Below are 16,391 nucleotides of genomic sequence, written 5' to 3'. Positions count from 1 at the left end.
TTAAACGTGAAAGAATCAATTAGTAATATTATTAAAAGGCAAAAAATATTTATAATAATATGGACACAATAATTTTTATATGGAATAATTCTAAATTATTCAAAATTTTATTTAAACATTTCTTTCAACGTGACATAAAAATCTAACGTTAATACTTACCTTAATAATAATATCGAACTTCTTCGTTACCGTCGTGTCGACGGCTTTAATTTGCTTCACCGCCCCGGTGTTAGGATTGATCTCGAAGAAATCCCGGTAATTCGGCGGATTTCCGCTGAGGAAGGAATAGTGAATCGGTGCGTTTATACTGTCCATGTCGACCGCCTGTATTTTCTCGGGCGAGATATTGAGTATGCCGGATAGTACTCCGCTCGATACCTGACGGAGAGAAAAAGAGAATCGCTCTTGCAGAACCGGTTGCAACCGATTTATTGGCTACGTGAATTTCAGCAGTGAGATATCAACGGCCGATTAGGCGCGCGTATTCGATTACACTTAAATTTTTCAGCACTATAAATTTTAAGGGCAGGGAAACGCCCTGTTAAAATAATCTTCTCACCGTTAACACGCGCTCGAATTCGAGCAGCAGTTGTTTTATAATACAACATGATAATAAAATAATATAAAAAAATAAGTACCGATGCCGAGTATTCCGGATTGATGCAGGCGCCGTCCGAAAGCATACAGCCTTGATAAATAAAGGACGGATCCTGATCGTCGTCATCCCGTATGTTCACCGTCAACGTGGTCGTGGATGTGAATCTCTCGGAGACGTTTCTCGCTCGATCCTGTAACCAAACAATTTGCAACGTAAAGCGCGACAAGGAAAATGCAAATTGACTTTCTGAACAACGTCGAAGATTTCAACTTACAAAGTAAGGATTTTGCATTTTATAATTTTCGTACTTTATAAGAAATATTTATCGTACTGGCTATGCGCAGCACATTCGAAGTATTATATTTAATTATTTTATATTATAAATGTTCTTATTATAATTGCATTCGCAAGTTATTTATTTTCTTTCATTATGTCTACAGTAAAAGAATTTCTTTCATTCCCCTTAAATAATTAACACCTCCTCACTATACTATATTTAAATTATCTTTAACAAATCTCTCAATTCTCTCATGCATATTTTCTCTTCAACTCGTTATATTATTATTACTGTATATCGTATTCTCACTCTCTCTCCCAATTCTATCGATGAAAAAAAAGCATGAGAAAATATAGATATTAAAAAATTCTTTCATCCATTTTTGCTCATAAAATAAAAAGTTGAATGACGAACGAAAACTGACGCGCTATTAATCTTGCGATTTTGACGCGTCACGATCATATATTGACATTTTCAATAGTCGCTACGTGCATGAAAAGAACAAACAGCCGTTTTTTATTTCTTGTCTTCACACACATCACGATACGGTTCTACCGGTTCTACCGTCGCCCCGGGAAAAGTTTCGTCTCTTTCTTTTCGTCTTCCGTTCTCTTCAGTGACCCTATTTATACAATAACGGGCCTGGACCACTTACGAAGCGCTCTAAATAAAGATAACCCGTTATTGTAATTTTCATTATGCCAGGAAGCTTGCTGCGTAAGAGAGCTTCTGAAAGTACCACATAAAATATATATATATACATATATTATTGCAACATACTACAAATTCCGACACGGTTAACTGCAAAAATGCATGCATTGCCTTCCGCGGCATGCAGAACATCTCATAAATTTTTAATAAAATCCCGCATTATTCACTATTCTCCTTTGAAGCTCGTTGAGAGACGTGGAACAGAATCGTCGTATTTCAAAATTTCGTTAAAAATGTTTCGTATATAAAGAAGTAAAGAACAAAATGAGCTACAAAATATTTCTATTAACCGCAGTGTATCATCACGCGTTTATATACAATATTTCTTTAACACTTTTTGCAAGTTGTGATTAAGTTAATCTTAACGTAAAATAATCTTGACTTGATATAAAGTTTCTACGAAACGCCTGCAAGTACGAACATTAACTTCACATATGAATCATTTTGCAGTCTATATATTCAGAGCATCGACGCGGAACGTTACTCCTCGTGGCGAAGCGCGCGGAGGTTCGCTAAGAGGAGCAGCGTTCACGGATCAGAAGTCGGTCATTTGTTCCACATAATATTCAAATGAGCCGCACCTGCCGCAGCCCATCGGGCGGCTTAATCCGAATCCAAGAAGGAGAGAGAGAGGGAGATCGATCGCGTCCTCGGCTCGGGGAGATTCGCCGCGATTATGCGAGACCGTGGCCGATTTATATCATGGCTCGCCGGAGAACGAGAGAGCCATGAGCGTGGCGCGGGAAATAACTATTACCCTTGACCATGGTGCGCAGCACCGAGGCTATATCCCGTATGCCAATAGTAATAATGGGCGCACGGTGTATCCATTTGCCTTTTTCATTTCGTCTCGCTTACGGGAACGGCCGCCCGCCAGGGATCGTTTAATGACATCATGTTGCCGGCGCGGCGCGATACGGCGCGGTGCAGCGCGCGGCGAGACCGCAGCATCCCAGAATTCAATCGTATTTTTCCCCGTAGGGAGACCGGGGCTCGTTGGCACAAGAGGCAAGTTGGCAATGCGTTCCGTTTATGTATTTATAGCGAAAAAAACAATGGAAAGGTTATCACAAAATATTTCTTATATGACATAGGTACTTTTCACAAAGTTTTATTTTAATCAGACAAGTATTACAATAAAAAAAGAGAAAAGTCTGATTCAAGAGGTGACAAGTAAATTTTCGAGCGTTTCAAAATATCGTATTAATGTTCTTCAGCTTGAGAAGTAAATCAAAGTGACGTATCATTATTTAAAAGAAAAGTTTCTGTTACTATATACGACATGTTATTTTGACTAACAATAGGTCTAATTTATTGTAATAAAACGACTGAAATAAAACGTATGTAGGGATGGGGTATGTTGGCTCATATCAAGACCCGCTTAGCTTGACTTGTTGTTGCCGTGCGCGTGAGACCTGTTTGAGCACGTGATTTACTATCTACAATGCTGATATATAGAAGCTAAATATATATTTATATTAATATTTTTATGACGAAGAAAGCTACATCTAAAATAGTTCACAATTATTTTTCTGCAACAACGTTTTGATATTCGATCATTACAAAATAACTTTAAAAGATACAATCTTTATCAAAAAGTGCGTATGTGTTACCCATTTTGTGTTTCTATTACGTATTCATTAATTTAACGTGGATTTTTGTCGCATAGCCAACTTACCCTACTATCGGGGAAAGTTGGCCACAATGCAGCATGTTCATATTTCATTTATTACAAAGAAACTATACGGTATACAGGAGCGTTCCTAGCATGAAAATGTAAAGAAAGGTTCTCTCTCTCATGTTGGTACTGTTTAATCATGATAATTAGTTGTATAAAAACTCAAATGCCGAAATTGTAAAAACGGTGCCAACGAGCCCCGGTCTCCCCTACTCTACTCGCGCCGTACGATCGCGCAATTTCGAACATCCACGAAATTGCAACCGGCAAGCGACAATGACGGCGGCGATGCGGTGGTGGCGGCGGCGACGTCTGTGCGCATTACACGTCTCGGATGCGCTCGTAAGTCGGGTGTTGTACTTAGTCCGCGTCTCGGATTCTATTACAGGTGGAATAAAGCCACGGTCTGGCGCGACCCCATATAACATTCCGTATTAAAGGCATCAGGTATTGCCTCGAATAAGATTTTAACAAAAACCTCGACGATTATAACAGTTGAGGGAATCTTATTTTCGAGAATAAAGTAATGAATATGCAGTCAGCTAACAGAATTGCATCGTTAGCGCGGTAACAACGGTATCATAGTTATATAAAATTATTAACTTTCTGATATAATATCAAATTATCAAATTAAAAATCGATCATATATCGTGATTTAATATTATCTATTTTTATTAGTTCATTTTTATTTTTGGCAAAGTAATCAAATTAGCATCGTGAGCCTACATAAAATTATAATGCAACGCAGCACACGGCAATAGTAACAGTGTAATAACTTAATAGAATCGATTCTGAGAAGGAGTCGCTTAAAGTGACGGTTAACTGATCGCTTACAAGAAGCCATGACCAGAGGCGGCTCTAAAACTAACGAGGTTCCAGGATGAAAAGTGCCTATTGTGCCCCAGCGTGAGACCCCCCCCCTACGCATGTAAGGCCCTCGCAATGGACCTCTCGCAAAAAAATCGCTTGTTTCAATTTAGCCTAAGGAGACCATTTATCGCGATCCACCGAGGTCTATGCACCAGTAAAGTTGAGTTCGCTTAGTTGTAGCCTCACGGCAGAGCTTGCTCGCAGCTACGATCAGCGTATATACCGAATAAAAAATTCCGAGTAAGGTACAATTAAATTAAGTAACACCGTATCGGTGACAGAAACGTGATCCAGCTTACAATCGCGAGACTGGAGCCGAGTCTGTTTCTATTTTTCGAGCGCTTCGAACGATCCACTCACCGTTGACAAATCGCCATTGCCATCGCCGATACTCGGACTAACGCGAATCAACGCGACAGCCAGAAACGCTTCTATCGGATTGAGAAGCTTCATTGTCGGATTTGCGATGAGTCACGTTCTGTCGACAGCGCGTCTCGAATCCGATCCCATACACGTCTCTCTCGCATCCTCGTTTAGAGAGGCGCGTCGCCGAGAAATCCGAAACGTTCAGGAGACGTGAAAGATCTTTTCGGCGACAATCGCAAGAAGGATAGTCCACGTCCTAGAAATCTCGAGAATTAGTACATAACGAAGTGCGGTGACCGTAAGGTGTATTCCTCGCTATCGTCCCACCATGCAATTGGCAATTCCCGTTGCCGATCTCGTCGTTCCGGGCCTGAATCCTTAACCCGCGTGCTGTTAACTGCGCTCGTTACGTTACAGCATTCCTCGCGGGGCCGTATAAATCACGCGTCTTTTAATCGACCGGACGACATACCTCCTCTCAACTCCGCTCGTGCGCCTTAAACCGTTCGAGTGTTATATTAGACGTTAGACGTTCGCCAGGAATAATTGAGAAATTATATATTCTTAATACTCTTGCGTCTGCTGGCGACTGTTGGCGAAATTAAATTGTGAACATTTCGCCGAGGAATATAAATTTTACGTAAACAAGATGTGATATATTTAAAACACCGAGAACTCCTTTCCATAAATTTTATATGCGCGACGGTGTCTCCGGTTATTATTAATAAGTATGCCATCGACATTTTCACATCTTCATCGTTATTCTCCGTGTTATTTCAAAGCGTCTTTCATTATTGAGAGCTCTATAAACAGTTTGAATATCGAGCGGCGCGGAGTCGGTTTAAAATATCATAAACGAGCGATGAAACGGGCAGAGAGCAAATCCAATATTTCGTTACCGAGCTATCGGCGCGCTCGAGTTATCTCGCTATATTTCAACGCGGTAACGTCGGTTGGTGGGGTGCTTTACGTAACGCCAGATCATTTACATCGGTATCGGAAACCAACGGCGCGGGATATTGCGGGATCTTCGTGCGCATCGGCAAACTCGTCTATTTTCGCCTTATCTGGGCTATGTTCGCACCCGCGATCGATAATGCGTGCGAATCGGGCTGCGAAATCGTCGCCCTCGGGCTTTCCGGAAACCCCGGCTGTACTCTGCAACCGCGTTTTTTTTTTTTCTTTTTTTTCCACTGATAAAATCGCCGCGGATTATGCGAGATTAACGTGCAAAGTTTTCACAAGAATAAGTCGGGAGGGAATTCTGTATTCTTCGGCCTTGGTATCTCATCGCGACCGAGTCACGCCGATATCCGTCCGATATTGTTGCGCGTTGTAGGCGGAAGCGCCGACCGATCTGTAATCAACGTTTCGCGACACGCGTTCTCCGTCGCGAAGGATTACGTACATCAAGCGTTCCGGAAGTTGCCCGCTTCCTCTCGCGCAAACAGCCGTTCATCGCGGTTCGGCATACGTAACGGGTGATTTTTCTTTTATTTAATGCCGCGATTCTATTTTTATTTCGTTAATCGTCAGTTCACCAAATTTGTATATTTTCTTAACAATCTCAGATTCTCGAACGTGCAACCTGTTATCTCCTAAGACGAGTTTGTCCCGATAAAATATAAATTCCGACAACGCGAAAGAAAGTGAAGAGTGATGAAATTGAAATATCAATTTTTCTCTATATCCTCGCGTTCGTTCGTTCGTTCTTCACGGTCCACCGCTTGTCTCGTTTCGACAACTCGAGGCAACTCGAGGGACTTCTCCACCCACGTCAATGCCAACGCACTCCGGTGGAAACGCCTTCTAACCGCATTTTAATACCGTTCGTTTGACAAACGTCCGTTTGTTCTTTTTCCCCAAGGTTCGTCGTTAGTCTCACGTAGACTTAACGAGGAAAGAATTCATGCACGAGCGGACCGTTATCGCGCGTAAGTATGCGTCCCGTCAGGTATTATTCTAACATTTTATTCTTCGATGCAACGCGTTTTATTCACGGAGCTCGAAGCGCCATTAAAAAAAAACTTCTCGATGGTGTAATAACTATCCGCACAATGCTGTTGCTTCGGCTGTATTAATTAAGCGTATATTCTTTTCATCGCGTTCCATTTTGATTTTAATTACGATTACACGGTTCGCGTTCCGTGAACGAGGAAGAACTTTCTTCGCGCGAAGCAACGTGGCACTCTTGACATTGGAAATTTTGTAACAAACGTGTCGATTCTCACTCGTACTTTTCTCTCGCGGAACGATATTCGTGATTTATCATACAATATATTCGAGAGAGAGAGAGGGGGGCTCAGATCTCGCTCCTCACGATTGGATGGTTCTATTGAACTTTCGCGCTGACACGGCAAGACGGCGATTTGAAATCCATGCCGCGATGCACACGCATGCACGGCGCGAAACGGATACACTATTGACGTTCCGGTATCTCCATACATCATACGTCCGATCGGTCAGCGCGATCATGCTATTTCCCGGTATCGCGCGATCACCCGCGACGAAAGGATTCGCCGCGGCGCGTTACACGCGAGATCGGCCACGTCGCGTCGGCACACTACGGCGCGACGACGGGGAAATCGAAAATTCCGTGCTTACGTTACACGTCCCGAAGCCGAATGGTGACTAATGCCGGCGAGTCCGCGGCTCTCCTATACCTCACGTATAATACCTAGACCCGCGTGCAACACGCACCGCTGCATATAAGTCCCGTCCATATATCTACTGCCCACCTTGCGTTTTCCTCGCGGTTACCTACCTTGGCGGCGCGCAATTTTCTTTGTTCGGACCCACGGCCGGCGCGACGGTGACCACGTTTGCGCGAAACTGTGCCACGTAGATAAGATTAAAGATAATTTAGGGAACAGTCGGGAAAGAGACATTAGCACGTCGGTTGACGCGAAGAAAAAACCGAGACTTGTCGACGACGCTTGTTAAGCTTCAAACTTCTATTTTTTTCTTGACTTATTTATAAGAATTTGTTGCTTCTTTTTACAGATGTAATGTTCAATGTTAATGTAATTAGAATATTAGGTGCTAATAATCACAATTAATATCAAATAATATCTTTACTGTATTTACCATAATTTTTATGGTAAAACCTTGTTAATTGCGCTATGGTCAATAATCATTGCCGTATATTTGATTTAAGCATTTTACATATTATTATAAACATCAGAGATAAAATTTATTGCTAAAAATATTCATTACGCTGAGCCAATGTAATAATTTTTTGCAAAAAAGATCGTCGTTTATGCATGGAGTGCGTTTGAAGAGCCACAATTATATAGTGGTGCGCCGGCAATATTCCAATCAAAATATACGATAGTTACCGACCAGAACTCCTGTGGCCGTCCAAACCGCTCCGTGTGTTAACATAAATAACAAAATGCATGGCTGCCCGATGCAAATGAAAACATAAATGCCACGTTCGCAGCCGATGCGAACTCGCGGTTTTTATCTGACGGCAGACTTTTGCGTCGTATACGTCAGAAGTGACTTATCGACTGCCTCGCTTCATAAAACCACTCGCACGTGAATAGATCGTGTACAGAACAATTCTTAATGCGAGCGAGGAGCACGACCACCGCGAGAGTGTGGCAATATAATCGCGGCGCGACAAGCACCGTCGTAATATAAGCAGACGGTGTTCGTTGTACAGTTACAAAGTATTGTTCCGCCATACGCGCGTACGGGTCGCGGTGGATTTGACATTTTATATCACTTCCTGATTATATTATCATAACCCCCCCTCCTCTCCCATAGTATGTGTGCGCGCCGCACGTAGGTAGCATGTTACGTTACGTTACATTGCGCGATACTCGTTGCGCTCGCATGGCACTTATGACGATTCGTCACGGCGATCGAACAATCTCGCGCCGCGATTGCGTGGGTGTCTATAAGTGAATACGCGATATTCACTAATGAGCATCTTATACTTTCACTCACGCGAGACGAGATTACGCGCGGTCCATTAGCGATTGCGTTAACGGTCGCATTCGCGGCTGCTAGATCATACCGATCGAAATGACTCTTGCATCGCCTGCTTGGAATTTGCTTCTCGTTCCAGATTGGTGATCGGCAAACTACGAGCCGAGTCCTATTTTTGTATAGCTCGCGCGATATTATTGTGTTGCTAGAAATTAAATTGAATAACTAAAATTATTATTATCTAAACTTTATTAATAAAAAGCTTGTGGAAATTTGTTTTCTCTCCGGTTATACAGTACCTACATAATATCCTCTTGGCCCGCAAAGCTAATATTTATTCTAAGCCTTTTGTACAAAAGTTTGCATCTGCTGTCCTAGATTCATACTTTTAACTACAAATTCGCTACACGGAAGCACTGACCCAGTACTATTCTCTTCTTTTTTTAAATAAAATATAAGTTTTTAGCTAATTATATTTATTAATTCATTCGATATTCTCTCTGGTGTGATGGCAGACAAAAAAAAATCGCTGGTTTTATTTATTATATATTAGAGAACACTGCGCGCGCGCGCGCGCGCACGCGCAATCGGACCTGACATATGAATGAATAAATATGAGTGTTTAAATGTGAACCAGGCCATGTTTCGCGATACGTCTATGAGGACGCTGCAACCTGTAATTCTCGTCAGTAGAAAGTCCGGATTACGGTGCGTACACGGCCGATAAGTGTCGCGGTATCGATCGCTCCGTGATCCGGATACGAGAAGCGCAATTTGCGAGTTCTATAATCCGACGGTAGCGCGGCCCGCGTGTATACCTGTGCAAACCGAACAATGTCGGGTTTGGCAGAGACGATATGCAAATAGCTACAAGCTACAAGCAACGGCGATCCATAGTCTAGCTAATCTGGAGGGGGGAGGGCCGAACGGTTAATGCCTTACGGTACCGCGAACGATACCGCACGCGTATACGTATCAAACGGAAAGATTGTGTTATTCTGCACCGGTGTGCACCGTTACATGCGATCCTTTCGCTATTTCGCTGGTGAATTTGACCGCGAGATTGCGCGAAAACTTCGCATCGGAAATATCGCAACTCGCATAGTCGAGTTGTTATCTGCAAACTATCTTTACTCTGGTTGGCTCGAATCCACCAGTATACAGTATCGAACTGCAGATATCGTGGAACATATAGAAGGTATACCATTTCTCCTGCATTTATTTTTATCTGCGAATTTTTCGATCAACTCACAATCAGATCTTTTCATTTACAAACATTTTATCAAATAAAAAAATCATTTAATTTAAGAGTAGGTACACGTCTATAATTTAGTGATTTCTGTCTCTGCATCTCTATTGAGGAAGAATTAATTTTAAATCGATAAAGAAGCTCGTAAAGATATAAAAAGGTATAACAAAACCTGAAACGTCTCGTAGAACTTCATAAGCCTCACATTTTCCTTGTTTATCTGCAATATTCGCTCAGCTTTATACAAACTTGTACACGTTTGAAGTACCTCGACGCAGCATGCTTCTAAATACGCGATTGATAGGAGTAATTAATTACTTAGACGCATGGATTATCTAAGCCGGGCGCGTAACTGTAATTAACGACTTGTCCGTCGCGCGCTGTTTGCGCACTTGTGCGAGACCGCAGAATCGATTAGTACCATTAAAATCATTAGACGTGAAAAAGGTCGAACACGCATCTACCTGGCCAGCGTGGTGCCGTTGCCGGTCGGGTTGTAATACCGTTTAGCGAAATGCACGCCTGCATGCAGGCCTGTACGTATATCGGTTTCTAATCTGCGACAGAGCACACGAGACGTGTTTCGTACACGAGGATCGTGTGTGCACGGTAACGAAGCGTGCACGTTGCACGCGCGTTCATCGCGCCACGCATATAATTATGCACGCGCGCGCGCGAACGTTGGAGTCCTCTCGGAATTATTGCGGCACGTTCGCGTGTGAATTACCGCTGAGATACCTCCTTATGGATAATACAAATGAAAGAATTCAGGAATATTGCCTTAATGTATGTCGCTTCTCATATATTGCATTCATCGACCTTAATATTTCTCATAAATGGGCAATCAAGATAGTTGAAATTGTACTGCGTATACATACGGCACTGCGATGATCGTTATATAATTTTCACATATTTCTTTATTCTCTTCGATCAATTCTCCAGACAGACTTTACATTAACGGAATTAATTCAAAATTTGTATATACAAGAAAGTATAAAAATGTGCACTTTTAAACATTTTAAGTACATTTTTTTCCGGGAAAGGAATTACGGTTTGACAAGATAGTATATCTCTAAATTGTTTGGTATCTTTTTAAAAAACATCCTGTATCTTGAGACAAACTCGAACCATCAGAAAAATAAAAAAAGAAGCTCGCGTGAAGAATGACGATATCGTAAAAGGTAAGATTACGTTTTGAATTGAGAGGGCCTTCGAAAGCCCGAACTAATAACACTCAAGCGAACAAGCAGTCGTGTGAAGGAGAAGCGCGATATGCTAATACAAATATGGTTTTCCGACAGACAGTCAGCGTTGTGACTCATCGGTCAGTCCCTCGTTCTGTCCCCATCCCTCGACCCACACGACCTGACCATTGACCATCCCACATCCTCCCATCGATTTGCCTCGTACCCATCCATGGCGTATTAAATTAAGGAAACACGTGCATTTACAAACGATTAACTTACACCAGCACGCGCGCGTGTTCGTCGATTGCAGCCGCAACTGCAAGAATAAGGCGGTTGATGAAAAAATCGATGCTCTCCCGAATTCCGAGATTTAACGACGGCGCTAAAAATGCTCCAGAACGTCGTTGTAGAGTGCTTGTACACACGCACATGTTAGTTGTGCACGCCAGCAACGACCGAATAAAAGCAGCACAACCGAGAATCGGTCGCAACAGGTGTATGAAGTATGAGTTACGCATAACGTAAATATACCACATGGATGACACATACGATATATATACACCGAAGTGGACAGCACAAAAAATTCTGTCTTGTCTACCGATCAATTTGCAATAGAAAGATTTATCTTTGAGAAAGAATAGAGGAAAAATTGTCGAATTGTAAGATTTCATTGTACGTGCAAAAGCTTTCGTTCCGTTCTATTGATACAAAAATTTTTGTATCAATAGAAATGCAATTTTACTACCAAAATAGACTGTAATAAAATATACTAAGATTTACTTTTATCGCATTCTTTTATCATTCTTCGCGCAAAATTATTATTCCGTCTGTGTTATACTAATATTTCTCGAACTGAACCTGATCATCTATCTTAAAAGACGACACAGTAATTTACTAGACATCGTAAATGATTACCGTTATTTCCTCGTTATTTGTGCAAGAATCTTCTTGTTGTCGTACGGGTTTTCAGCTCGATGTCGCGTAGCGTAATCGCAACATATCATTGGTCGAGCTCATCATGCTCGATTATCATACTCGACAGATATGTACGCAACGGTATACGTACGACAACACGGCCAACAATTTATAAGATACATGCTTAGAAGATACGTAAAAAGAACTGGACTGACAGATTAGAAAATTCTAGATAAAACAAAAAATTTTTTGTTTTTGTAGAAAAAAGATATTTATTCGATAAAAATAAATTATAATTATCTCAAACAAATTATAACACTATTTCTACGTAAACTTTTGTTCCGAGACAAACTTTCAATTTTCTGCTTTTCTATTTCGTATCAGACAATGTTCTTATTTAAGAAGCTACCGGTCGTATTTCTCCTTCGAGTTCAAGCCCTTAGAACCGTTGCATTAGATCACCAGATCTACATCTCTATATCAACGCTTACGTCAACATCATCGATTCACTGAAACTCGCTTCTAATTCCGATCTAATTCCGATAGCTGCGATCAATTAACGTGATTAGCACAAGGTCGAAACTCACCGATGCCAAGATGGTGACGAGATAACGCTGAGTCCTTTCGTAGTCGAGCGTTCGATTAACCGTGACCTGTCCTTGGTGCGGCAGGTTGATGCTGAAGTAGCCGTATCCGTCGACAGTGGTGATCCGGTTGCGGCCGACACCCTCGTTGCTGCCGATTCTACTGCCGTCACCAGGTGCGATCGAGTACTCGACAATGCCATTGACACCGGCGTCGGCGTCCATCGCGTCGATGTTCTTGAAGATCGTCGAGCCGACCGGAGTGAGCTGCGGAAACAAAACGAACAAACAAACGCGTGGAGATTATTTTCAATATAATAATTTATCCATGTCTTTCGCGCCAAGGAGGAAATGCACCGAGGCGAGATGAAAACCGCATCAGCTTTCCTTCCGCGCCTCCAGCTGCGATGAGAAATCGCCCGGGCGATATATGTATATTCCGCCGCGCGGAATCGAGCGGGATTAAATTTATGCGGCGCGCTTTACGCAGTTTCATGGAGATTCCGGTTAATTGAAGGCCGGCGGGGTCAGACACAAGCCCCCGGTCGTCGGGTTAAATAATTCGACCGGGAAAACACGCCGAGTTGGAACAGGCCGAGCAGGTTGTTGGCGTAACGTAGGTACGCGCGCGAGAGGATCTATACAGGATATACAGGGCGAGACCTCGCTGGGAATTACGCGAAAATAATTCAACTGCTTTTTGCACGCAGCGAAAGCCACGCGCGTTTCCGATTAATCCAGAGGGATAAGTCGGCGACTACCGTGCGACGCGACCGGAAAGTATAAGGTATTCTCGTTTATAACGCGCGATCAGCTCTTCCTGCTTGCTTAACGCCGATATTGGTTACATCTTCGCTTATCTAACGGGACCAGAAACCTCCTTCGAAATACTGCACTTAACAATCCGCGTATCTATCTCAAAAATAGTTCTTTTACGATAGAAATCGTCACGGCTACGTAAAATGGCTACAAATTCCGTACATTATATAGTAAACGGAACGATAAAACCGAGTTTCTCTTATTTAAAAAATGATCCAACATCTTTAATTTCAATTGCAGTAAATGTAATGTAAGACTAACGGCAGTGAACGAAATATATTCATATGGTACTTGAAAGCTAGAGAGAAAAGTTAATTAGCATGTCCTCAAGATTAAAAATAAGCCAACCATAATGACGTTCCCACGGAAACAGTTCAAACATATAATAATCCTGGTCGTTAGCTACGGCTACGAAGTAGCGAGGAAGTCGTCGCCCCTCGTTTACCTAGCAACGTGGCTAATTTCCACGAGCTTTTTGACTGGTTGCTAAACGAGCGGAGGTAAGAAAGCGAAGGTGGACCGTTTCCGGCGCTCGCAATCATTTTTGCTATCCCAAGAGCGATTATCACCGCTTGTTCTCGCGTGTGTCCTCGCGACAGTACCGGTTTTACCCGCTCTCACTGCGGATTAATTAGCTCAAGCGCGAGCCGACGATCTCGATCTCGATCTCCCCGCGCGAGGAACTCCCGCGATTCCGCAATTATGCACGGCAGGTGGAGCAAAGGTTGCGCTCTCGCCGAGCACATATTTCGCCAGTTTCCACGGTAAGAAACAAGACAAAAGCTTCGTTAATTAGACGATAATCCGGAGCAAGTTAAGATTCTCTTCGCGAAATCGTCCCAATGCAATCCTGTATTCCAATAACAATTTATATTTTATTTAACTAAATGAAAAAAAGATCGGGATGGGGAATCGGAAGACTATACGAAGATTTAATTTTTGGAAAAGCTTATAGCACGATTTATATTCTTCTTGCATTCAATTATCCTTTTAGATCTGTTCAATATGCCATGTGAAACGTCCGGCACCAAAAGGCGCGCGTCATTCTCAGCATAACGGATCACGGATGCAAAAGAGAAAAAGATTATCGCGGGGTCTGACCGACCATCGAGGGCCGTCGATTTCCCGCCGCGCTACGTTACGAATAGTTCTCGTCCACTTAGCGACGTGACGAATCATCTACTTTCTTCGAAGACGCACGCTGACTCGACGATGGTGCGGGATAATAGAGCGCCCACACTCGCGCGTCGATGACTAGCATTCGACACACTTTTAATTTCTATAAAAATTCCGTCACACGTGGAAAACGTCCGGCGCCTCGACGAAAGTCGCGACGCGACGCAAAGCACGATCGAGAAATCGACGACCGCGTTCGCGATGCATGGAGAAAATGACTTGTCGACAGCGCAATTCTAACTTCTCATCGCAACCGCTATTATTTTTCGACGCAGTCCTACAGTAATTTCAATAGCAATGTTCGTCCTACACAATTCCACTCAATTAACGTTCATCTTGCCGGAATATAATTATCGAACTTTCGCACAGCGGCGCGTTAACTGTAGTCTTTTATCCGTCCATCATATTTAGACGCATAATTATATACAACACGCATCCCATTATAAGTATAAATTTCCAACTGCGCGTGCATGCCCGTATACAACGTGTAGCGCGACTCATTATAAGTATAAATTTACTCCAGCGCAACGCATGCCGTAAATTGCCGCGTTATGCCCGAATTTTCACGCTTGGTGTTCTATTACTTCCTTAATACAAAATGCATTTTCCAGTCACCGGCAGCGCCCAATCTCGCGGCATCGCCCGTTTTATTACAAGCGTGAAAAACACAGTGTCGACAGAAGAACTATTGATTGAAATTAATTACGCGACTCGGAAGATAATTGAGCGGTGTTTTATGATTAGCACAGGTATATTCCATTACGAGATAAAAATGAAGATGATGAAAAACTAGGTTCCTTTACGGGGAAAAAAGGTTCGTCTAAGTTCTTACCTCCGGCACAGTAGTCTCATACGGCGTGTTAATGAATTTCGGTGCATTGTCGTTAATGTCGGACACTCTCACAATCACCGGAATCGTCCGCTTCTTGTTGGTCAACTTCACCGTGCAACTCAACTGGAAAACGAATGAATATTCATGTCGGAGAGTAAACATAAAAATTTGACTACGTTCTCGCCGTCCATATAACGCTATATATAGATGCCACTAAACTGTTACTAAAGGAAAATTTGATAAAAAAAATTTTAATAAAGAATATTAGAGGATTTATATATACATATAAAGAAAGTTAATAAACTAAAAAGTATTGCTACGATAAGATAAGATAATTATTATGGTATAACAACACTAAACTTTTACGGATTAGAAATTAAGTAATCCTTATTATTAAACACCTGTATTTAATATTTAAGAGCGGTAAAGTGTGAAAAACTATTTCTGAAACGACCGACGTTCCTTCGACCGAGTGAAATAATAATTAATTAGTCTCACTCAGATTAGTCTATTTTTATCAATTTAATTACTCTATTCGTAGTAGATTTCTATAAATTAATCGAAATGCACTCCGCATTTATGCTTCGATCGAACTTATCTGTATCTATCTGCACATTTCTCGGTCTCATTAGATCTTATCCACCCGTTTGATCAGTACGGGTTCTTGAAGTGTTCGATGCGGTACTCTAGACCTTTCACATTCCTCGCCCGCGATAGTGTCATAAGGCACAATGTGCATGTACCTATACAGTTTCGCGGATGCCGAACGAGTCGGCGGAGAGAACGGCGTCTTCGAATCGCGAGCGTAGTAATCAGCGAGCAAATTATTTTCATATAATTTATGTAATGAATACGTAAACTAATAAACTAATAAACAATAAACTATTAATGAATAAACTAATAAATATTTAAAAGAATATTTATTTAATACAAGAGGCATTTCTATTTCAAAAAGAAATAAACTGTTTCTTTACTTCTAAAAAAAAAAGCAAAAATATATTCTTGTATATAAGCGAATTATTGTTATTTATAAAAAAAAATGTTTCGTAAAAATCAATTTAGTTTCTAAAGAACAAAGTCATACTTCTTATATTTGAATTTTGTAAAAATAAAACTATATTAACTGCTGCGCGATTTAACAACAAATGCAGAAAATTGTTATGGATTTTGTAACTTCCTTTGAATGTTCTCGA

The 16,391-nt window shown here is 41.8% G+C and overlaps 2 protein-coding genes across 6 annotated transcripts in view; one reads left to right on the top strand and one right to left on the bottom strand.

The window, feature by feature from the left end:
* The window catches only part of Cad99c (cadherin 99C), a 121,440-nt gene that overhangs the window by 11,140 nt on the left and 93,909 nt on the right, over nucleotides 1-16,391 (bottom strand). For 3 of the 5 annotated variants that reach the window (XM_077414925.1, XM_077414924.1, XM_077414926.1), the window contains 4 exons: nucleotides 15,199-15,321; nucleotides 12,375-12,638; nucleotides 639-788; nucleotides 160-378 (listed from right to left, as the gene is read on the bottom strand). In XM_077414925.1, coding sequence (XP_077271051.1) covers nucleotides 160-378; nucleotides 639-788; nucleotides 12,375-12,638; nucleotides 15,199-15,321 — 756 coding nt within the window. Of the gene's footprint in view, nucleotides 1-159; nucleotides 379-638; nucleotides 789-4,494; nucleotides 4,757-4,827; nucleotides 4,997-7,104; nucleotides 7,214-12,374; nucleotides 12,639-15,198; nucleotides 15,322-16,391 lie in introns of those variants that run through there. The other 2 variants (XM_077414927.1, XM_077414928.1) reach the window with 2 other exon arrangements.
* LOC143902224 (uncharacterized protein C15orf61) overlaps nucleotides 1-16,391 on the top strand; it is a 93,260-nt gene that overhangs the window by 11,713 nt on the left and 65,156 nt on the right. The window lies entirely within an intron of this gene.

This window comes from Temnothorax americanus, unplaced genomic scaffold, assembly GCF_048541705.1.
Source record: "Temnothorax americanus isolate GAGA-0224 unplaced genomic scaffold, ASM4854170v1 Scaffold39, whole genome shotgun sequence".
In the NCBI taxonomy this organism is placed as follows: domain Eukaryota; kingdom Metazoa; phylum Arthropoda; class Insecta; order Hymenoptera; family Formicidae; genus Temnothorax; species Temnothorax americanus.
The sequence above is the reverse complement of the archived record's forward strand: the minus strand, read 5'-3'. Positions and strand labels throughout refer to the sequence as shown.